The sequence below is a fragment of the Littorina saxatilis genome, linkage group LG12, assembly GCF_037325665.1.
Source record: "Littorina saxatilis isolate snail1 linkage group LG12, US_GU_Lsax_2.0, whole genome shotgun sequence".
NCBI classification, from domain to species: Eukaryota; Metazoa; Mollusca; class Gastropoda; order Littorinimorpha; family Littorinidae; genus Littorina; species Littorina saxatilis.
This window is the reverse complement of record NC_090256.1, coordinates 4,377,360-4,400,115: the sequence shown is the minus strand read 5'-3', so window position 1 is coordinate 4,400,115 and position 22,756 is coordinate 4,377,360. Positions and strand designations below refer to the sequence as shown.

The 22,756-nt window shown below is 40.4% G+C and overlaps 1 protein-coding gene across 2 annotated transcripts in view; it reads right to left on the bottom strand.

The window, feature by feature from the left end:
- Positions 1 to 260: 260 nt before the first annotated feature.
- LOC138981101 (little elongation complex subunit 2-like) overlaps positions 261 to 22,756 on the bottom strand; it is a 30,138-nt gene continuing 7,642 nt past the window's right edge. The window contains exons 3-17 of one of the 2 annotated variants that reach the window (XM_070353935.1): positions 19,387 to 20,091; positions 17,443 to 17,593; positions 16,839 to 16,958; positions 15,584 to 15,724; positions 14,926 to 15,081; positions 11,152 to 11,314; positions 9,196 to 10,512; positions 8,711 to 8,812; positions 8,280 to 8,413; positions 6,491 to 6,620; positions 5,597 to 5,681; positions 5,043 to 5,093; positions 4,485 to 4,565; positions 943 to 1,091; positions 261 to 569 (exon numbers count right to left, since the gene is read on the bottom strand). In XM_070353935.1, coding sequence (XP_070210036.1) covers positions 481 to 569; positions 943 to 1,091; positions 4,485 to 4,565; positions 5,043 to 5,093; positions 5,597 to 5,681; positions 6,491 to 6,620; positions 8,280 to 8,413; positions 8,711 to 8,812; positions 9,196 to 10,512; positions 11,152 to 11,314; positions 14,926 to 15,081; positions 15,584 to 15,724; positions 16,839 to 16,958; positions 17,443 to 17,593; positions 19,387 to 20,091 — 3,574 coding nt within the window. In that variant the 3' untranslated portion in view covers positions 261 to 480. The remainder of the gene's footprint in view (positions 570 to 942; positions 1,092 to 4,484; positions 4,566 to 5,042; positions 5,094 to 5,596; positions 5,682 to 6,490; positions 6,621 to 8,279; positions 8,414 to 8,710; positions 8,813 to 9,195; positions 10,513 to 11,151; positions 11,315 to 14,925; positions 15,082 to 15,583; positions 15,725 to 16,838; positions 16,959 to 17,442; positions 17,594 to 19,386; positions 20,092 to 22,756) is intronic. The other variant, XM_070353936.1, reaches the window with a different exon arrangement.

The window sequence follows — 22,756 nt, the reverse complement described above, 5'->3', positions numbered from 1 at the left end:
ACAAGAACATTTTTTCTGCAGCTATGAGTAATCACAGAAGTGGTTTCTCTCTCTCTGTGTCTGTGTGTGTGTGTGTGTGTGTCTGTCTGTGTGTGTGTGTGTGTGTGTGTGTGTGTAAGCGAGTGTGAGTTTGTGTGTGTATATGTGTGTGTGTGTGTGTATGTATATGTGTGTGTGTGTGTGTGTGTGTGTGTGTGTCTGTGTCTGTGTGTGTGTGTGTGCTCAAAAAAGAAGGAAAAAAATACACACAAAACAGAACATAATAGTCAACTAATAGTTTTATTCAACTTCAAAAGACAACATAGCCAGAACATTTCTCTTTCAGGCTGGAGGAATACTAGTTCTTTGCATTTGCATACATGTATATCACACAAAAAAGACACTCATGGGCTGTTAATTACTCGCTTTCACTGTAATCTTTATGTCCACTTTTTCAGACACTCTCGTCTTTCCATTCTTGATTTCAGCATCAGTTTTGCTTTACTTTTGTTTCTTCCTCCTGTTCTTGTTCTTGTTTTTCCTCTTTGGTCCTGAAAAATGCCTCTGCTGCTTGTTTTTGTTTTCAAAATCTGTAAAGGAAACAGAGGACAACAAATGATTAATTAATTATTTCAGTGATGACAAGGATCAAATGAATTGTTCACTGGTTACTCCATATTCAGTGATCAAGGGCTGCACATGGTGCAATTTTAAAAGAGATAGAGAGAGAGAGAGAGAGAGAGAGAGAGAGAGAGAGAGAGAGAGAGAGAGAGAGAGAGAGAGAGAGAGAGAAAGAGAGAGAGAGAGCTACATGTAGAGCACAAAAAAAGGGAGAAAAATCTTCACAAACTTGTAAACAACACACACACACACACACACTACACACACACAAGCTACAAAAGCAGATTCAAATATAAACACTCATTGCCTTCTACAAGGATATATATCAAGAAGCATACATACCTGGAGGTTGAAAAGTGGCAGGGATGAGACCCATACGCCAGTGGTGGGGTAGCATAATAGTGGGGTCAATGGGTACCCAGGGTATGGTTTTGTCTGTTTCCTTCATCACGCCCAGACCCATGTAGAGACAGCGCAAGTCAAACCCACCCCTGCAAATGAAAAGTAACAGTAGTCCCATACACTCAGTTTGAGCTGGTTTATTAAGACATATTGATTATATGTGACCCTCCACCACGAAATGAGTCGCATGTCACCTTTGCATGATTTTCATATTTTTACATTTTCCTAAAGAGTTTTTTATGCTCTATCCAGTGGTGAAAACCGTTTTAGAAAAGAGTGAAAACTGTTTGAGTTATAAGCCTGTGACTAAGGTGACCCTCACGCTGTTACCATACACTCTCCGGACTTATATTAAGCCTAGCGCAGAACCGCGCGAGGTGACATGCGACTCATTTCGTGGTGGAGGGTCACATATGGAACACGCAACAATTACTGTGAGTTTGGTCATTCAGATACTTCATTTACAGTGAAAACGTTCATTAAACTCCAAACATTCATAATTCAAAGCACTAGCTTTTGTATGGTGATAAACTTCTTGTACAGAAGCTTGGCCCCTTTCCTCATAAAGTCACATTATTGATGGTATTTTATTTTCTAAAACTTACTTGTGGGGTTTCTTTGTTAATGAATGGTCACTTGCAAAAAGCCATCTAAGCCTCTTCAGCTGGGGAGGTGGAATGTACAGACAATTGCAAATCTTTCTTTCTTTCTTTATTTGGTGTTTAACGTCGTTTTCAACCACGAAGGTTATATCGCGACGAGGGAAAGGGGGGAGATGGGATAGAGCCACTTGTTAAGTGTTTCTTGTTCACAAAAGCACTAATCAAAAAATTGCTCCAGGGGCTTGCAACGTAGTACATATGACCTTACTGGGAGAATGCAAGTTTCCAGTACAAAGGACTAAACATTTCTTACATACTGCTTGACTAAAATCTTTACAAACATTGACTATATTCTATACAAGAAACACTTAACCTTTGCCGTGCTTCCTGGGTTCACCTGTACCCAGAGACACACTAAAATCATTGTAACTCTGGAACCATTAAAGGTATCGTTTTGAAATTTTAAGTATCTCTCACACACCTAATTTGCTCTCTGTCTGCAAATTTTTAGTGTGTACATGACAAAACATCAGAATTAATTGATTATGATAATTTACATAAACACTACCGATGGCGCGGGTTCACACATACCCATACTTTTAAAGAGTAGTAGTGATTGTAACTATCCCTCTGCCGACGGCGCGGGTTCTGCTACACCCATAATTACCAAAGCGGCGGAACAGTGTCTGTCTGCCTGTTTGTCTCCAAGAGACTGTCTGTCTCTCTGTTTGTCTGTCCGTATCTCTCTGTCTGTATGTCTGTTGTCAGTTGCTCTGTCTGTCTGTCTGTCTATCCGTCTATCCGTCTCTCTGACTGTCTGTCTATCTGACTGTCTGTCTCTGTCTCTCTCTCTCTCTGTCTGTCTCTCTCTCTGTCTGTCTCTCTCTCTTAGTCTCTCTCTCTGTCTCTCTCTCTTAGTCTCTCTCTCTGTCTCTCTTTCTTAGTCTCTCTCTCTCTCTTTCTTAGTCTCTCTCTCTCTCTTTCTTAGTCTCTCGCTCTCTCTCTTTCTTAGTCTCTCTCTCTCTCTTTCTTAGTCTCTCTCTCTCTCTTTCTTAATCTCTCTCTCTCTCTTAGTCTCTCTCTCTCTCTTTCTTAGTCTCTCTCTCTCTCTCTCTTAGTCTCTCTCTCTCTCTTTCTTAGTCTCTCTTTCTCTCTCTCTTTCTTAGTCTCTCTCTCTCTCTTTCTTAGTCTCTCTCTCTCTTTTTTACTCTCTCTCTCTTTCTCAGTCTCTCTCTCTCTTTCTTAGTCTCTCTCTCTCTTTCTTAGTCTCTCTCTCTCTCTAGCTCTTTCTTAGTCTCTCTCTCTCTCTCTTTCTTAGTCTCTCTCTCTCTCTTTCTTAGTCTCTCTCTCTCTCTCTCTCTCTCTTTCTTAGTCTCTCTCTCTCTCTTTCTTAGTCTCTCTCTCTCTCTCTTTCTTAGTCTCTCTCTCTATCTTTCTTAGTCTCTCTCTCTTTCTTAGTCTCTCTCTCTCTTTCTTAGTCTCTCTCTCTCTCTTTCTTAGTCTCTCTTTCTTTCTTAGTCTCTCTCTCTCGTTCTTAGTCTCTCTCTCTCTCTCTCTCTCTTAGTCTCTCTCTCTCTTTCTTAGTCTCTCTCTCTCTCTTTTAGTCTCTCTCTCTTTCTTAGTCTCTCTTTCTCTCCCTTAGTCTCTCTCTCTCTCTTTCTTAGTCTCTCTCTTTTTTAGTCTCTCTCTCTCTTTCTTAGTCTCTCTCTTTCTTAGTCTCTCTCTCTCTTTCTTAGTCTCTCTCTCTCTTTCTTTGTCTCTCTCTCTCTTTCTTTGTCTCTCTCTCTTTCTTAGTCTCTCTCTCTCTTTATTTGTCTCTCTCTCTCTTTATTTGTCTCTCTCTCTCTATCTTTCTTAGTCTCTCTCTCTCTCTTTCTTAGTATCTCTCTCTCTCTTTCTTAGTCTCTCTCTCTCTCTTTCTTAGTCTCTCTCTCTTTCTTAGTCTCTCTCTCTCTTTCTTAGTCTCTCTCTCTTTCTTAGTCTCTCTCTCTCTCTCTCTTTCTTAGTCTCTCTCTCTTTCATCTTAGTCTCTCTCTCTCTCTTTCTTAGTCTCCCTCTCTCTCTTTCTTAGTCTCTCACTCTCTTTCTTAGACTCTCTCTCTCTCTCTTTCTTAGACTCTCTCTCTCTTTTTCTTAGTCTCTCTCTCTCTCTTTCTTAGTCTCTCTCTCTCTCTTTCTTAGTCTCTCTCTCTCTCTTTCTTAGTCTCTCTCTCTCTCTCTCTCTCTCTCTCTCTCTCTCTTTCTTAGTCTCTCAGTCTCTCTCAGTCTCTCCCTCCCCCTCTCCCTCCCCCTCTCCCTCCCCTGCAAGAGGTCGGTAAAGGGAGAAACTCGATGCAACCACTGAAGTAGCGCTGTGGGTTTCCCTGAACCCACCCCGTCGTTAGAGAAATAAACGATAAAAACCCTCTTTCAAATGTATGGGTTCAGACAAACCCGCATCGTCGTTAGAGGAATAAACGGTAAAAACCCTCTTTCAAATGTATGGGTTCAGACAAACCCGCATCGTCGGGAGTGTGTAGTCAAAAGCGGCATCCGGCAAAGGTTAACAAGGGTAATGAGTGAAGAATTTTATGGGTGAGAAAAGGAAAGTAAAAGGACTTTGGGGAGGCAGAAATAGAGAAGAAACAAGAAAAAGATCCTAATTAGGTTCATGGCATCGAGAGTGATGCGACCTTCTCTCAGAAGTTAGTAGAGAAGGCTCCCCCATCCACCACCCGGGGGACGCGCCTCTACGCCAATTAGGGGGCGCGAGGACAATTGCAAATGTAGGTAACAATCTCAAGTCTGCTTGACTACATATGTCTGCCTTCCAGTGTACATGCAACTTATGACTTGAGCTTTTGTTTCAAGTTTAAAGTTGACAATGTGGCTAATACTTACCTTTTTGTCCCTGTGCCTGCCTTCAGCTGAATGTGGTCAGCGCCTGGTTCATGGGATAGCAAGTAGCTCCCTGCTGGCAATCTGAAAGAATTAAACGCAAAAAGTTCCTTATGTCTTCCTCTTAACATGCTGTGTCTATCAGACGTCAGTCAAGTTGTAATGATGGGGTCAGTCAGTGAGAAAGAGAGTGATTTACAGATGGACAGAGAGAGAGAGAGAGAGAGAGAGAGAGAGAGAGAGAGAGAGACATAGAGAGATTATAGACAGACAGACTAGGCTAAAACAGATACAGACAGGGACAGACACTGACAATGATTTTTTTTTCATCGTGTAGGCCAACAACCATTCCAAAACTAACCGCCCTGATATGGCCCTTCGTGGTCGGCTGGGCGTTAAGCAAACAAACAAACAAAAATTCCAAAACTAGGCAAAAAAGAAGAAAACATAAATTAAACAAAAAGCACAATAATAACCACAAACAAGTCAAACAAACAAACATACAATAAAAGACCGATGAAGAGAGTGAGTTGATGATCCATTTGCCTATCGTTTACTTACTCCATCAACTTGGAGAAAATGTTCTGCAGTACTGCAAACGCATATGGAGGACTGCAAAATAAAAGTAAATTCAGAGCACTCATATCAGAAAAATAAAGTAACACATTTGGTTTCACACAGTGCTGAACAGTATAGATGTAGTATTTTTTGAGTCCGAGGTAAAACCAGACAGGAAGCCATGCCCATGTACGCGAAATGTGTGTGTGTGTGTGTGTGTGTGTGTGTGTGTGTGTGTGTGTGTGTATAAGTGTGTGTATGTATTTAAGTGTGTGTGTGTGTGTGTAAGTGTGTTTGTGTGTGTGTGTGTGTGTGTGTTTGTGTGTGTGTTTGTGTGTGTGTTTGTGTGTGTGTGTGTGTATGTGTGTGTGTTTGTGTGTGTATATGTGTGTGTAAGTGTGTGTTTGTGTGTGTATATGTGTGTGTAAGTGTGTGTTTGTGTGTGTGTGTGTGTATATATAAGTGTGTGTTTGTGTGCTTGCATGCATGCGTGCTTGCTTGCGTGATTGCGTGTGTGCGCGCCGTGCATATGTGCACACGGCAGTGGCTTTACGTACCTGAAGTTGAGTGAAGGCTGTAGGATCTGATCCAGCTGAAGCTCCTCAATGTGCACAACTTCCTGAGTCTGCATGTTGACACGAGCTGCACGAGCACAGCCCAATCAGATGAACAAACAGTGATAAAGAAGATGTTTTAAGTCTTCATCACAAAATGTAAAATTGCTCTGAAGTTAATTCTTCTAACAAAATAAATGTTAAAAAGCAGTTCTCAGGAGCACCAGCTAACAACTAATAAACAAAGAAAACAACACACAAAACAAGCAGACAATTGTAGGTCTTCAAGTTAAAAAAACTAAAACAAGAAATTCCTCCGAGGTAGGAAAAACACCCCCGTTGGTCAAAGGGAAATAACCATTCTCACTGCCACCAACTGAGAAGGTTATTTCCCTTTGACCATTAATATGTCCCTCTATAAGTCCTTGTAGAATCTTAATCCACCAATAACTCCCTAACCGTGTGTTTGACTGGTCCCAATTTTTGTAAGGACCGTCTCAGGAATGTATAGAACCTGTTCACCAAGTTTGGTGACGATCGGTCCGTTCATTCTTGAGATCTATATGCGAACACAAACAAACAAACAAACAAACACATCGAGCGAAACCTATACACACCCCTATACCGGGGGTGTAAAAACACAACTTAGATGTTGAACAGTGTAGTAATGTGTGTACATGTGACACAAGAGTTCACTTCAGCAGCTGGGCTTTGGCTGGGTAAAATGAGACTGACCGTAGCAGGGCACATAACCATGCCAAGAATGCTTCTGCCTGCAGGATTCTCATTGCGTGGTACGTCTTCTGCTTCATGCCAAGAGGAAATCATTTACAGAACTTTTAAAGCTAAACCAAGAGCAAACGTAAGACATAAAAAAATAAAGAGTTTACTGAATACCTCTCAAAAGATAAGAGTTGGGTCTCAGGTAACAGCCCAGCCAAGCGCGAATGCATTCGCTGAGTGTGATTTGCTCCAGTCCATAATGAACCTGTCGCTCTGCTTTGGCTCTCACGTACACCACTTTTTGCTGTGATAACAGAAATCAGTCAAAGCTTTCACCTTTATGGAGCGTGTTTGATGTACTGCGGTAATGCTGCACGTATCAATCATCATCAAAACACACACTGCAGTGGAACCCCCCGTTTAAGACTCCCTCCCTTTTAAGACTCCCTCCCTTTTAAGACTCCCTCCCTTTTAAGACTCCCTCCCTTTTAAGACCCTGTTTTCTCAGATTTTCTGTTGATAACCCCTGTAAAATATGGAACTCTCTCCCATATGACATCCGCCACATTGACTCAACCCCTTCTTTCAAAGCAGCTTTAAAGACCCATCTTTTCAAAATCTATTTAGATCCCTGATCCGCTTTTTCAATACCCTGTACTATCGCTTCACGCTTGTGTTTGTGTGTGTGATCGACTGCGCTGTGTGCGTGTGTGTGTGTGTGTGTGTGTGTGTGCGTGTGTGTGTGTGTGTGTGTGTGTGTGTGCTATGACTATGATATAGTGATTTAACATATTATTTTTCTTACTATGTACTTAGCTTTAACTTGTGTGAGTGTGTGTTTTTCTTTGGATGTTGTTTGTATAATTAGTGCATTATGGCATTTACACTACTGTATGAACTAGGATACTATTTATTGTAAACATGTATTGCATTGTTCAGTTTGATGTAAAGCGCGGAGAGCGTGGGTTAACCCCATGGTTCGCGCTATATAAGCTTGCCACTATTATATTATATTATAAATGTACCCCATTTTAGAACTCCCTCCTTTTTAAGACCTGATTTTCTCAGATTTTCTGTTCTTAACCTCTATAAATGGGACTGGGTGGCCGAGTGGTAACGCACTTGCGCTCGGAAGCGAGAGGTTGCGAGTTTCGACCCTGGGTCAGGGTGTTAGCAATTTTCTCCCCCCTTTCCTAACCTAGGTGGTGGGTTCAAGTGCTAGTCTTTCGGATGAGACGAAAAACCGAGGTCCCTTCGTGTACACTACATTGGGGTGTGCACGTTAAAGATCCCATGATTGACAAAAGGGTCTTTCCCGGCAAAATTGTATAGGCATAGATAAAAATGTCCACCAAAATACCCGTGTGACTTGGAATAATAGGCCGTGAAAAGTAGAATATGCACCGAAATGGCTGCGATCTGCTGGCCGATGTGAATGCGTGATGTATTGTGTAAAAAAAATTCCATCTCACACGGCATAAATAAATCCCTGCGCCTTGAATATGTGCGCGATATAAATTGCATAAAAATAAAAAAAAATGTTAAAAAAATATATCCCTGCGCTTAGAACTGTACCCACGGAATACGCGCCATATAAGCCTCATATCAATTGATTGATAAATGTACCCCCATTTTACAACTCCCTCCTTTTTAAGACCCTGATTTCTCAGATTTCTAAGAGGACTGGTCTCAAAGGGGGGTTCCTCTGTAGCAGAATTCTTTACAAAAAATCAAAACAAACACAACTTATCATCATGCTCACTCATGCACACACAAACACACCTTCCCATATGCATTTTTATGCATGATTTATCTGCTTGCAACAAAAAATGATCCCATTGAGAAAACTCAGTATCACAATATTATTAGCTTTATAACCTGGTCCCTAAGCAATATCAGTAGCGATTTTTGGCAATATAAAACAGAAAAAAAGACGTGTTCCTTTTGAAGCATCAATGTGTACCTGTTGCCGCATGTCTCTGATGAAGGCGTGGTTGTTAGAGCGCACCATGACAGACACACCTGACAGATTCCATAGGTGGTAACTGACATGATCACCTGTACACTCGGGTTGACGATACTGTGATGGGTCTTCAGCTGCAAAGAAAAATTACGGAGATTTATTACAAATAACAGATAATAAACTCCACTTTTTTATTCCCAAGGATTCCTGGGTCAAATATACACTGTTTGGTTCAAATAGTTACTTAAGAAACCTAAGTTCTTACTCTAAAATGAATCCATGAATCAATTACAAACCTAAAACATCCGTCATTACTACAAAACAAATGTGCAAACAATCACACAAATCTAGAACCAACTGTATTTGTAATGTGCTGAAAGCACTGTGCATGCGTCTCAATGGAGGGCCAGCAACTCTTGTCATACTCTCACCTTGAAACTTGAGCTGAGTGCTGCCCCCTGTAGGTGTCATCTCCTTGAGGATAGAATCCAGTGGAGTTGCAGCTCCCACAGGTGGTGGCCTTTTCATGCCTGCTGACCAATGATCATAACAATCAACTTACATGTAGAACCATATGGCACAATTACAGCAGTTAAAATATATCACAAATTTAACAAGTTGGCCCTTGCTGTTACCGCACTAATCCTCTAATAATTAAGTGCTGTGTGCATCCATCAGTTCAGTGAGGTTTGAGTAAGGGTGAGAGCAATGTTTGACCATTGCCACAGATTTGCATTTTTATAAACATAACATTCCAATAACTTACCTTTCTTGTTTTTTGATTCATTGCCAGAGACATTTGACAATCTACTGCTATGGAACCACAAGCACCTTATATATCCTAGCTCAATCTAAAAACAATTGGGCCGTTAAGCACAAAACAGAAAACACAGAAAGTATAATACATGTACCTCACCTTGTCTATCCGTCACATTTCTCCCTGTCTGGGTTTCCATGGCAGATTGAGACAATCCCAAGCCTCCTGTTCGACGAAAAATGTCATCAGACTTTCCACTTTGAGTCTTTGTACCGCCAACAGCTGACGTATTCGTAACCCCTGCAGCGTGCGTTTCATCTACGGTCTGTTTGGCCTTCTTGGCAGATGACGTCATTTCTGTTAGTGAGCCGTCTGTCTTGCCGTCTTCACTTCTGCTTAACAATGGGTTCTGAGAAGATGAGGTGATGTCCGCTGCTTCTTGTGTTTGCGGTATGTCCTGCGGTTTCCGTTTGGACCCATGTCTTGTTCTTGGGGATGTCACATCAGAATGCAGCGTTGTGGGGCCTTCAGGGGACTGGAGCTTGTGGGCTGCTGACCGAGTCATTCTCCTTGGTGTCAGCTCACCAGACACATTCTTTTCCCCAGTGTTGTTAGATGCTTCCATGGAGAGTGTTGGTATTTCATCAAAGATGCTGCTCTTTGAGCTTCTGCTGCTTCTTCTCCTCAAGGGCCCAACTGGACCACAGGGGCTGCTCTCCAAGCCTTCAGGCTCAGCGATCACTAGCCCATCATCCTCGGAATCAGAAGAGGCGTCGTGATCCAATGCTCCAGAGCTTGCCGTACTGTATGTCTCTGAAGATTTGTGCTGTGAGGTCAGTTGCAGAGAGGTGTCAGAACATGAATCAGCGTTCTTTGTTGGTTCTTCTTTCAACTTGGCTTCAGCGCAAACATTGGTCTCTGGAACAGGTTCAGTATTTTTGTTACTATCACGTTCATCAGGTTTTGTCACGGTTTCTGTACCAGAGTACCCCATGTTCTGGTCATCACCAGCTGAATTCGGCGCTTCCTTTCCCGTAGCGCATTCCATTTGATTCACTTCCTCTTCTTTCTTCACTCCTGCAGTCTTGGCACTGGTGTTAAAAGTCTGTGGTTTCCAGTCCGGCACCTTCCAGCTGGACTGACTGAAGAGTCTGTCCGACCCGAAAGTTTCCAGGTCCTCCATACTGACCGAAGCCCCAAATGGGTCGTCATCATCAACACCGGCACCACCACTCAACTTTCTGTCTGCAAACGGCTTCCCGCTGGAATCCTTCTTTTCAGGGGCTGCCTTCACCTGCTTGACACCCTGACCTTTGTGGCCAGTGGTCCATGCATTTCCGCCTGCCGCTACCCTGGTGTTGTGGGGTTGGCACAGGTACGCTTGCACCGCTTTCTGCAAATAGTGCGTCTTTTGCTGGCACTGGCTGAGGCCTTTGGGCAGCAGAGGCTTGTCCAGGTACACCACCCTCTTGGATGCTGCAAATAATGGCGGATGCAAAGCAAATCAGTCTCATGGTGCATAGCTCTTTGCTGACAGGTAGCACCCTGCCCAGACAGACACAGTCCTAAACAAATGTATTGATGTATCCCAACACTTTTTTAAGGAACCACCACTGGCACTTGCGCTGACATCAATACTTCCCTGCAGTTTCTATCCGAACTTTTTAAAGAAAGAAAGAAAAGAAGAAGAAGAAGAAAAGAAAAGGGCGCCTCCTTGTTATCTTGGTTCAGACAAGGAGCTTTCTTAACGACTCAACACTAATTGTTGAGAGTAACAAGCGTAAGTACGTTTTTGTTCTTTTTGTGTGTTTGTAGATTACACGCACTTCTGCCTCAAAACAACCGAACAAGATGTGAGCCATGATCTTTTTATAAAATGTTACATGCATATGTATGAAATAACTTTTCTGCAACAAATCATGAAGTGCTAAGAATTAATTTGTCCAAGACTATCAAATCAGATCAAACCAAACCACACAAACATTTTGAAAATTTTTAAAAATGAGCATTAATAGCCTGTTTTTTTACTCTAGTTAGCGTCATGCTTGAGTGTGCTGTGTCCCGTGGACACACATGCTTCCACTGGGGAATCTTCAAAATAACGAAAAATCGTACCTGAGCCATCCCCATATTCTTTGATAATGACAGGTATGTCCCAAGCGGTGCTGAAGTCTGGAGGATGGTTGTCAAGCAGTTCCTGGATGACGCTAACACTGGTGGCGATGTGGCACTGGTACTTGTGCACCAAGGTTTCCATGTTACCGTCCTTGCTTGCAGGCTGAAAGGACAAAAGGAACAAATGGGAAGATACTAGATGATTGATGTTTTTCTTTTCTCTCTGTTTCTTGTGTTGTGTTGTGTGTGTGCATGTGTGTGTATATGTGTGGGTGCATGTGCACATGCGCATGAGTGTATCTCTCTGTGTGTGTGTGTGTGTGTGTGTGTGTGTGTGTGTGTGTGTGTGTGTGTGTGTGTGTGTGTGTGTGTGTGTGTGTGTGTGTGTGTGTGTGTGTGTGTGTGTCTGTTCGTGCACACATGCGCATGCGCTTACGTGTATGAGTTTGTGTGAGCATGTGTGTGTGTGTCACAGTGTTATGTGTGTGTGTCACAGTGTTATGTGTGTGTGTCACAGTGTTACGTGTGTGTGTCACAGTGTTATGTGTGTGTGTCACAGTGTTACATGTGTGTGTCACAGTGTTACGTGTGTGTGTCACAGTGTTATGTGTGTGTGTCACAGTGTTATGTGTGTGTGTCACAGTGTTATGTGTGTGTGTCACAGTGTTACGTGTGTGTGTCACAGTGTTATGTGTGTGTGTCACAGTGTTACATGTTTGTGTGTCACAGTGTTATGTGTGTGTGTCACAGTGTTACATGTTTGTGTGTCACAGTGTTACATGTTTGTGTGTCACAGTGTTATGTGTGTGTGTCACAGTGTTACATGTTTGTGTGTCACAGTGTTATGTGTGTGTGTCACAGTGTTACATGTTTGTGTGTCACAGTGTTATGTGTGTGTCACAGTGTTACATGTTTGTGTGTCACAGTGTTACGTGTGTGTGTCACAGTGTTACGTGTGTGTGTCACAGTGTTACGTGTGTGTGTCACAGTGTTATGTGTGTGTGTCACAGTGTTATGTGTGTGTCACAGTGTTATGTGTGTGTGTCACAGTGTTATGTGTGTGTGTTACGTGTGTGTGTCACAGTGTTATGTGTGTGTGTCACAGTGTTATGTGTGTGTCACAGTGTTATGTGTGTGTGTCACAGTGTTATGTGTGTGTGTGTCACAGTGTTATGTGTGTGTGTCACAGTGTTATGTGTGTGTGTGTCACAGTGTTATGTGTGTGTGTCACAGTGTTATGTGTGTGTCACAGTGTTATGTGTGTGTGTGTCACAGTGTTATGTGTGTGTGTCACAGTGTTATGTGTGTGTGTCACAGTGTTACGTGTGTGTGTCACAGTGTTACGTGTGTGTGTCACAGTGTTACGTGTGTGTGTCACAGTGTTATGTGTGTGTGTCACAGTGTTATGTGTGTGTGTGTCACAGTGTTACGTGTGTGTGTGTCACAGTGTTACGTGTGTGTGTCACAGTGTTACATGTGTGTGTCACAGTGTTACGTGTGTGTGTCACAGTGTTACGTGTGTGTGTTACATGTGTGTGTCACAGTGTTATGTGTGTGTGTGTCACAGTGTTATGTGTGTGTGTGTCACAGTGTTACATGTGTGTGTCACAGTGTTACGTGTGTGTGTCACAGTGTTACGTGTGTGTGTCACAGTGTTATGTGTGTGTGTCACGGTGTTACATGTTTGTGTGCATACTGGTTCATGTACAGTCAGACCTGCCCCGGCGACCACCTCTTTAAAACAACCACCTGCCCATTACGGCCAACACAAAGGATCCCCCAAAAGGTTCTTTCCTGTCTAATACACCTTTCCATATCAACCACCTGTATAAATGGGCCACTTTTGGTTTCTTTCTTTCTTTATTTGGTGTTTAACGTCGTTTTCAACCATTCAAGGTTATATCGCGACGGCCACTTTTGGTTGAAATTATGTTGAAACATATGTCTGCAGGTAAATTGTCTTCTTCCTCTGTACCACTGTGTGTGTCATAGAGAGTGTGTGCATGCATACATGTGTGCATGCGTCTGCCTGCCTGCCTGTCTGTCTGTCTGTGTTTGTGTGTCTCGTGTGCCTGTAAGTTTGCTTTTGCACATAATTATTACTTTTGCCTTACAAGTTACATTCAGACTCTTAAAGGCACAGTAAGCCTCCCGTAAACCATCACAGATACTGTCAGGCTTTTACACACAGTACAAACACCCTTCCATTTGAACGCTCTCCAAACGGGAACATCCTAGGTGCCCTACGTAAAGAGCGAGCAATTTTCAAAGAATTAATTTTGCGGATTGTGTCAGAGACAATCGGACCGTGGTGCGTTTTGGAGCTAGACCTAACTTTTAAAATCTAAATAATAAATTGACAGCTTGTTACACAAACATTCTTAAATCATAAAAGAATTCTTTTTTCATCACGACAAGATCAGTACAATTCGAAGTTTTGAAAGTTTGAAAAAAGAAAAGCCCGGAAGCATGCTCACGCAAGGTCGTGGTTCTCATAGCAGACGACTGTTTATAACTATCGCCAGTTCCTCTGAACAGTCCAAAGCCATCGCTAGAGTTCTTGTGAACCACAGCCGTTTGTTTCGTGCATAGTCAGAGGTACTTAATAACTTGCTATTGCAGATATAAGCTCACAGCGAGTCGCCTTCAAATTACTAGATGACTACATTGTGAAAAAGGGAAACTTGATCACACGGGTTCACAATGGCTCAGGGGTAAGATAAAACACGCCAACAAAAATTCTTTGAAAATTGCTCGCTCTTTACGGAGGGCACCTAGGATGTTCCCGTTTGGTGAGCGTTCAAATGGAAGGGTGTTTGTACTGTGTGTAAAAGCCTGACAGTATCTGTGGTGGTTTACGGGAGGCTGCCTGTGCCTTTAAAACAGAAGAAACTTTACAAACCATATTCCAGACACACCTCCAGTGTGCAGTCATTATATTGAACAATTAACATTAGAAAGATCACAGTATCATACGGATAATCCTCAGTACATGAAATAACAAGAAGAGCAAACGCTCGATCGAGTCACTTTCGCAGTTCTGAATATTATATGAGGCATCAGATGGACAGGAAGAAATTGCTATTCACAACACAATGAGTCACGTTCACATAAAATTTGAGCCCGGTCACTTGTATAGTTTCCGAGAAAAGCCCAACGTTAAGTTGTGTGTTGCCGAACAGAAAAGGCTAGTTATCTCCCTTGTTTTTCTGATAACGTTCGTAAAAGGCTACAGATGTAAATACTTTGATGTAAAGAATAATCCTACAAAGTTTCAATCACATCCGATGAACTTTGTCAAAGATATAAAATGTCTAATTTTTCCTTTGACGCTGACCTGTGACCTTGAAAAAGGTCAAAGGTCAACGAAACCATCGTTAAAGTGTAGAGGTCATTGGAGGTCACGACTAAACAAAATATGAGCCCGATCGCTTTGATAGTTTCCGAGAAAAGTCCAACGTTAAGGTGGTGTCTACGGACGGCCGGCCGGACGGCCGGCCGGACGGCCGGACAGACTAACACTGACCGATTACATAGAGTCACTTTTTCTCAAGTGACTCAAAAACCTTATTCTCCTGACAATTAGTAGGATCTTCTTTCTCTCAAATATCAAAACTTTTCTTGCACAAAATGAAACCTGAGTACCCACCTAAACTACACCAAAAAATCACTAAGCAGGCCCCCCCCCCCCTCCCCCCCCCCACACACACATACAAACACAAACACACATTAATAAACACATGCAAACACAGAACTGCAAAACAAAATGCTCACCTCATGATTCCAGGTAGGGCCAGAATGAACATGTTTGCTGAGACGGACTGGCGGAAATCGTGCGGTGACTTTCTGAATCTCCATGGGAACTGTACGCCTTGACTTTGCTTCAGGGATGGGATTTAGGTCTGGCATGTGCAGTCTGCACTTTGAGCCCTGGAGAAAGTTTACATGATAATGACAACATGAGATTTCATCATCTTCAATTTGGTTTTGTGGCAGGTTTAACTTTCATACATGACTCACACATCACAGGTCTTTCATAAACCATTTCTTCAAAAGCATATTTAAAAATATAAACGAATGAAAGTAAATCAATCCAGTTGTCAGACTTAATGCATCTATGAATATATGAACAAAGGAACATCTACTTCTATATGAATATAGGATGGCAAGTTAAACAATTTATAACAATTTCAGCAGTTCTATAGTCAGTCCCTATAGTACCTTACGAAAAGGATACAAGTATACTGGACAAGTCTCATCAAAAAACTCTACTGATATTCTTTCCTAGAAGTCTTCATGTAAATGGGGCCTATACCTACACATGTACATATGTGTAATATAAAAAAAAACTCTCTCTCTCTCTCTCTCTCTCTCTCTGTGTGTGCACCTATCTACCCCCAACACAAAGCAATTTTTTTTAAATAATTTTTACCAGTTGAACAAGAGTTTGCACCAACATCAGTGCAGGAGGAACAGAGACCGAAAGTGAAGCAACGGTCAGTGGCAGCTGAATATGCTGGTTGTAGTAGCGAGCATAGCTGTCGGCTCTCCTCCAGTTACTCTCTTCTTTCTCCTGTTGACAGAATGATAATGCAATTAGACACAAAACAATTACCCGGTAAACACAGCTTCAGCTAAAGTCTTGATACAATGTACTCTGGAAATTCTGCGATCTTGCGGCAGCCAAGCTCTGGCGAATATTACCCATTTGCTTAAGGTAACAATTTTGTTGGCAGGTGCTGTGGTTACTTTGCTACAATTTTTTATACATTTGAAATTGAAGGAGTTACTTCCCTTGTCTTGGGAGGTAAAGGGTCAAGTCAGATTTCACTAATGCTTGACTCGTACATATAAATCCTTTTTTTTTTTTTAAAGAAAACATTTTGAAAAAGGCCACAAAATTGGGACATTTCCCCTGCAAATGTTAAAGGTGGTCGTCTACATTTTTGATTTTTTTCAATAATCTTATGGTTAGATTTCGATACAAAATTATGTCAAATGATGAATGAACCATGGGGAAAAAAGTTATAGAAAAAAAATATATGTATAAAAAGATGTTATTTTTGGGTAGCGTGACTCACGCTTCCAATATTTTGTTTTCCGTTTGCTGAGAACATGTGCTTTACCTAAAAATACTGAACAATCAAATTCATGTCACTATGCTTATAGCCACGCCCAAACAAGTGCTGCAACAGTTTGACACTGGAGCGCTGTCCACGCTTTTTTTTAAACGCACAAAATGCACGGGATTTGAGAGGAGTTTTGCGCATGGCATTTTCCAAATAAGGATATCCTACTATGAGTACTACGCTGGAATACTACAATGAATTTTCAAACGGCTACACTGGCTTCGTCTTTCCTGATCGAAAGGGGGTGTATTGTTGATATTTGTAGATAATAGACTCTGCATTTTAATGGTCAAATGGCGATTTCGGTATAAAAATGTAGACAAGGACCTTTAACACGCAAAAATAATTCATGTTTGTTTTTTGAGTTTGCCAGTTTATTCACCTGCATCTCTTGTTGGTCAATCTTTCTTTATATCCCACAACTACATCAATCTATCTAATCTCTTCTTCTCACACGTTCCATGCAAAATAACTTGAAAAATAAACCAAAAGACAAGCATTTGGGATGTGTGAAAAAAGGTGGGTATGGATTAATTGATATGAAATCCAGTATCTCACCTGCATGTACTTCATGACATGTGGAGGAAGGTTGGCGTACAGGGACGAGTTATGCAGAGCCAGTTTCTTCAGGTAAGTCTGGCATTCCTCCTGTTCCTTGGCAACCATCACTTGCAGTTTCTTAGGGAAAAACAACAAATAAAATAATATTATAAACCTTGTAGCAACCTATTACACACATACATTATACACACACCCTTTCTTTAGATGGGTTTAACGAATATGTGGTTGTGTAATTCTCTCATGTAATTTCAGTACAGAACTCAAAACCACAGGACAAGCATAAAGAAAGATTTGATGCTTTACACAGAGGAAGGAACATAATTGCTAATTACCCATTTTTACTTTGTTGTTGTTGGCCAAATTAGCGCAATCATTCTAAAAAAAAATCTACTCTTCACAGTAATCTATTATAAAAACACATTGATTAAAACACATCAACATATGCATAGCAACATACTCTATCACTCATACTAATCAGTCATACACTCCTTGGTTTATTTCAGTAACTGACAGGACTGTTGTATATTCCCAACAAGAAAAGTTTAAAAAAAAAAAGCCATTTTACATGCAAACAAATATAGAACGATTTGCTACAGATTACCTCAAACTCCCTCAGTTCTTGCAACTCCTCCTCAGAGGGTGGTTGTACGAAGCCTGTGAAGAAACGCTTGGTGCACTTTTTGAACAGTTCCAAATAACGAACATGCTCTTTATGTTTCAGCGAAGACTTGCCCGACTCTGGCACTGGGGGTCTGAAGAAAGAATAAACAAAATAATGAAAATCTCATACAAATATGTGACTAGTACAGCAATACCAGGCTTCATCCGGCTCTCACTAAGATAATAATAATAATAATAATAAGAACATTTATATAGCGCTAAATCAAAAACTTTCGTTAAAAAGGCTTGCTCTAAGCGCTTGACATCTAAACTAAAACGTCATTCACACTCTTTACAATGATGTACAAGAACTTCATGTCACACTCTTTCATTCAGTATAGCACCATTCACACAGTTGTTATTCTGTACAAGACAATAAGTTAGTCTAACATTTAGAATGTTCATAAGATGAAAACAAGAAAAAACCAGACTGATTAAAACAACTGCTTAGTGCTAACAAAGCATGAATCTTAATGATAACGTAATACATGTTTCACTGTTAAGACCATAAAAAAAACCTATGTGCTAAAATAACTTCAAACTTTTAAGAACTTCTTATAAGATACACAGCACATCTAGATAAACACCAGAATGATAAAACAAAAGGCAACTCGTTAAAACTATTAAATGCATCAATGTCTAAAACACGAAAGACTCAAATATAAGATACACAATTCTCTAGAATTGTTTATTAAAAAAAAAACTGAAACCGACCTGCTCAAAGATACACGCAATTTTTTTTATACATACCCGCGTTTTACACCTAGAATTTGGAAATGAAATGAAAGGGGGAGTGGGGGGACAGGGAGTCGAATTTAAGACAACCCACTAGAAGCACCAAATAGCCCCGCTACACCATAGCTCAATCGGTAGCAGGGCTCAGGTTTTAAAACCAGTTGTCGGTATTGGCATGGATTCGATCCCCATAATCCATATGAAATCTGATCTTATCTATCACCACTGAGACCGCTGTGTGGTGGCCCGATATGGGAAGGGAGGTATAAAATTTAAGACCGGAATGTGTCGCTGTGATCAATAGCTATACTCATCATATCGTAACTTACATGTTACCATTAGGCAAAAAAAAAAAAGGTCTGTTTACGGTAACATAGGGTGAAAAAATAGGGTCGGTAGGTCGGCTTTTTTTTTTCTTTTTTTTTCCATTTTCTTTTTTTTCTCTTTTTTTTTCTCCCCTCTCTATGATGTTTCACAGTTCATTTCTTCTCATCAATCCCTGTTTTTGCCCAACATAACTATAAACAGTACTTTGAGCTTACCTCCCTTCTGTCGTCTGCTGTTTGAGCGCAAACAGCTCTATTTTGGATGCGGTTTTTTTTTTCAGACGATCCAAAAAAAAGATTAGGGTCGGGCTACCGTAAACAGACCTATTTTTTGGGGGGGCCTTATGCATAACCCGACCTTGAGTGGGTTAACACACATACACAATTTGGATACATTCAGAAATGGCAGTTTGTATGGTGTCGACAAAAGTGATCGTACAGACATACAGAAACATATTAAATATCCCTCATTCTATTTCGAATAGAAATATTTGTTAACTCTATTATTTCAACAAACGGATAATCGCAAACTTAAATTTACCTCTCTTCTGAATCACTCAAATATACTTGTCCATCTATATATACGGTTCTGTATATGATTTACAACACGTTTCAACACACACATACATGTCTGAGTTTTTCACATTCCAATCTGGACAAATTCAAAACACAGACCCTAAAATTAATGTGAAATCAAGACCCTAAACAAGAACTTATAACCTTTGCAACTCTAGACATTTAGAGAAATAAAATTGGGAGCCTAAAGCAAGTGTTTGAAGAACAATGTGATGAGTTAAATTTATCAGAAATTCAATATTCATTACCTTTTCGCTTTGAAACAGTTTCCTTGGTAAGCACGAGCAGCACTTGCGATTTGCTCACTGAATTCACTAACAAGGCTCTTCCCTCCAACGTCTGCATCAAGTTCACCATCCTTTTGGGATCCATTACCATCAGCATTGCAAATGCCGGACACAGCGCCAGAAGTCACTAACTGTTCTTGCCTTGATGTAACAAAAGAACTGTGCTTGCCACCTTGCACAGTCTCTGACTCACATGCAGACATTTCTTTGTTCTTTGGACCTGCAAGCTCTGGTTCTAGAGCCGAGTTGATTTTGGTATTTTCTAGCGAATCAGTCTTGACATGTGTACTTGGCATCTGTTCTCCAAGACTTCTTGAATCAGAAGAAATAACAGCTTCATTTTTTTCCTGTGTTATGAATGACTCTGAAATCTGTTGTTTTGAGCTTGTTGAATCAGAAGAAATGACAGCCTCATTATCTTTCTTTGCTTTAAGCGACTCTGGCCTGTCACCCGTGAAAGAGTTTCTTTCAACGTCTGATGCTCCTGCAGGCCTTCCTCTCTGCCTATGTGTGCTGACACAACCATGAGGGGAGCTTCTTGGAGGACCATAACCAAGGGCGTCCATCATTTGCATTGCTCTCTCCTCCAAGGTTGGTTCAGGGCCGGCTAACTGTCGATACAACTCATCTGTGAAGAAAGTTGTGCTTTCATTGACTGGTTCCTTCCTGTCAACAGAAAGGGACACTATTACAGTCGAACCAGTTTATAACGACCACTCAAGGGACCGGAAAAAAAGGGGTCGTTAACGGCAGGTGGTCGATTGTTATGGACAGGGTCTCCCCTTAGGCGAGAGAGTTGTGAAGGATGAAAATCAAAACAATTATAAAAGAGTCTCTCCCAGGAAAAAGAAAAAGATCTTCTACAAATGAATTCTGTGCACATTTCATTGCAATCGGATACCATAACAAAATTATCATGAACGATAGAAAAATAAATAACTGGTATGCATTTTTTTTTCAATTTGAAATGTATATGCACCACAAGCTCTGGTTCTAGAGCCGAGTTGATTTTGGTATTTTCTAGCAAATCAGTATTGACATGTGTACTTGGCATCTGTTCTCCAAGACTTCTTGAATCAGAAGAAATAACAGCTTCATTTTTTTCCTGTGTTATGAATGACTCTGAAATACAAGCCATATAAAAAACCACTCGTGTTGTAACCTCTCTCTATATATATATATTATATATATATGTAACCTTGCTGAACTTTCTGTGGAGTTCGTTCAGAGGCTCGCATCAATCACGCAGGAAAACGGCAGTCACGTTGGTTTTCTATTCTTTATTGATTGTTCATGTCTTCCATTCTCTAGTTCCGTTGGTAATGTCAATAATCGCGTTATCACGCATGCGCAGTAAGCTTATGACAAAAGGATTGCTGTACGCTCCTGATTGGTGCGTATTCTACATTACAAAAGCGATACATCCATCCCGCAGCAAAACTCGTCTGCTACAGATAAAATACAAAAAGTTCACAGTTAGCCGGTTGCCTGGTTTGGTCAGCAAACCAGTCCAACAGGAAAATACCTAAAATACTTTACTGCCATCGGCTTAACTCTTACCAGTTCGCTCCCTTGCCCATCGTAAGCAAGCTTACGATGCCCCCCCTGTAGTTTTCCACTGACCAATTATCTAATTATAATTTTTTTTTTGTTTTTTTTTGTTTTACATTGGATGGGTCGGACAGTGGATAAACTCATATTTAAGACACACTTTATGACTGAAACAAGCTGGGTTTTTGTTATAAGTTAGTTATAGAAATGCATTATTAGGCAAAACCAAAAAAAAAGTCTGTTAACGGTAACATAGGCCAAAAAAATAGGGTCGTTAGGTCGGGACTTTTTTTTAATTTTTTTTTTATTTCCCCAAAACATATTTTTAAGTTATTTTGCCAAATAACAAAGCCCCCCCTTTTTTTTTTCAAAATTTTTTTTTTTCAAATTTTTTTTTTCAAATTTTTTTTTTTCAATTTTTTTTTTTTTTTTTTTTTTTTTTTTTACCAAATGCCAAACAAAAGTCTAGGGTCGCGCGAAAAAATAGGGTCAGTCAGGATACCGTAAAATAGATACCGTTTGTAATAGTATCTTTGTCCTTATGTTAACTCACCCATCACCCCCCCCCTCCCCCTTCCCCCCATTTCCCATAGTAAAGAAATGTATGTAATTACTTTGTGTGTTTTATTATTATTATTATTATTATTATTATTATTATTATTTATTATTATTATTATTGTTGAATTGTTTCTTGTATTGTTTTTGCTCTCCCTCACCCCTCAACTCCCTTTTCTGTACATAGTCTGATCTCTTTTTGTTTTAGTTCCTTTTATTTGGTGTTGAATGAAATGTGTTTTTATTGTGTTTTTTAATTTTCCATGTACCCTCACGGGGTTTTATCGGAATAAAACTTGACTGACTGACTTGACTTGTAAACAGAATATTTTTTTTGGGGGGGGGCCTTAGGCATGAAACGTCCAACTTTGAAATTTGGGTGGGGGTATTCAGGTGACAATAACTTTTTTGTTTATCAGCAAAACTCTATAAAACTTTGCTATGTTATGTAAAATGAATGCCCAAACAGACTAGTTAGCAGCATATCTAAAATAAACTGAACACAAAAAAAATTTCTTCTTTGTGTTTGTCACGTGTTCCAAAAAATGGGCGTACAAATTTCAACAAAAATCATGTTGTCACCCCCATAAAATTTTTACCTTTAAAGATAGCACAATTCTCTTTGCAAATATGAAAAGCTTATTCATTTTCCTTTCATTTGATATATAACTTTCTATATTTCATTTAGAATATGACCCCAGATAGCCACTCGGCAAGTAGGCACCAACAGCACTGTAAAATATGCCCTAAAACCCCCGAACTGGTAAGAGTTAAACTATAAAACTACATACAAGAGTAATTTAACTTGTTTCCCTGACTATTACAATAACACTGAGTGAGTGAATGTGTGTGTGTGTGTGTGTGTGTGTGTGTGTGTGTGTGTGTGTGTGTGTGTGTGTGTGTGTGTGTGTGTGTGTGTGTGAAACTATAAAATAGTTAATTTACAATAACAACGTTACATTTAACACACACAATAATTACAACAGACAAAATAATCACTCTGTCACATATATATATATATGAGACAGTGACAAAAGGTCAGGTGTCATGTCTACTGTCCCGAATGACACACGATTGCTGACATTTCACCATTGCCAAAAGAATAAACAAATACGAAATAGGTAGAAAATGAATGTGAAAACTGACTTTAATTGGTGATAAGTATTTTCTATACCACTAACAAATAATCTACTTACACATAGCTGTTTGGCAAATGTATGTTGCA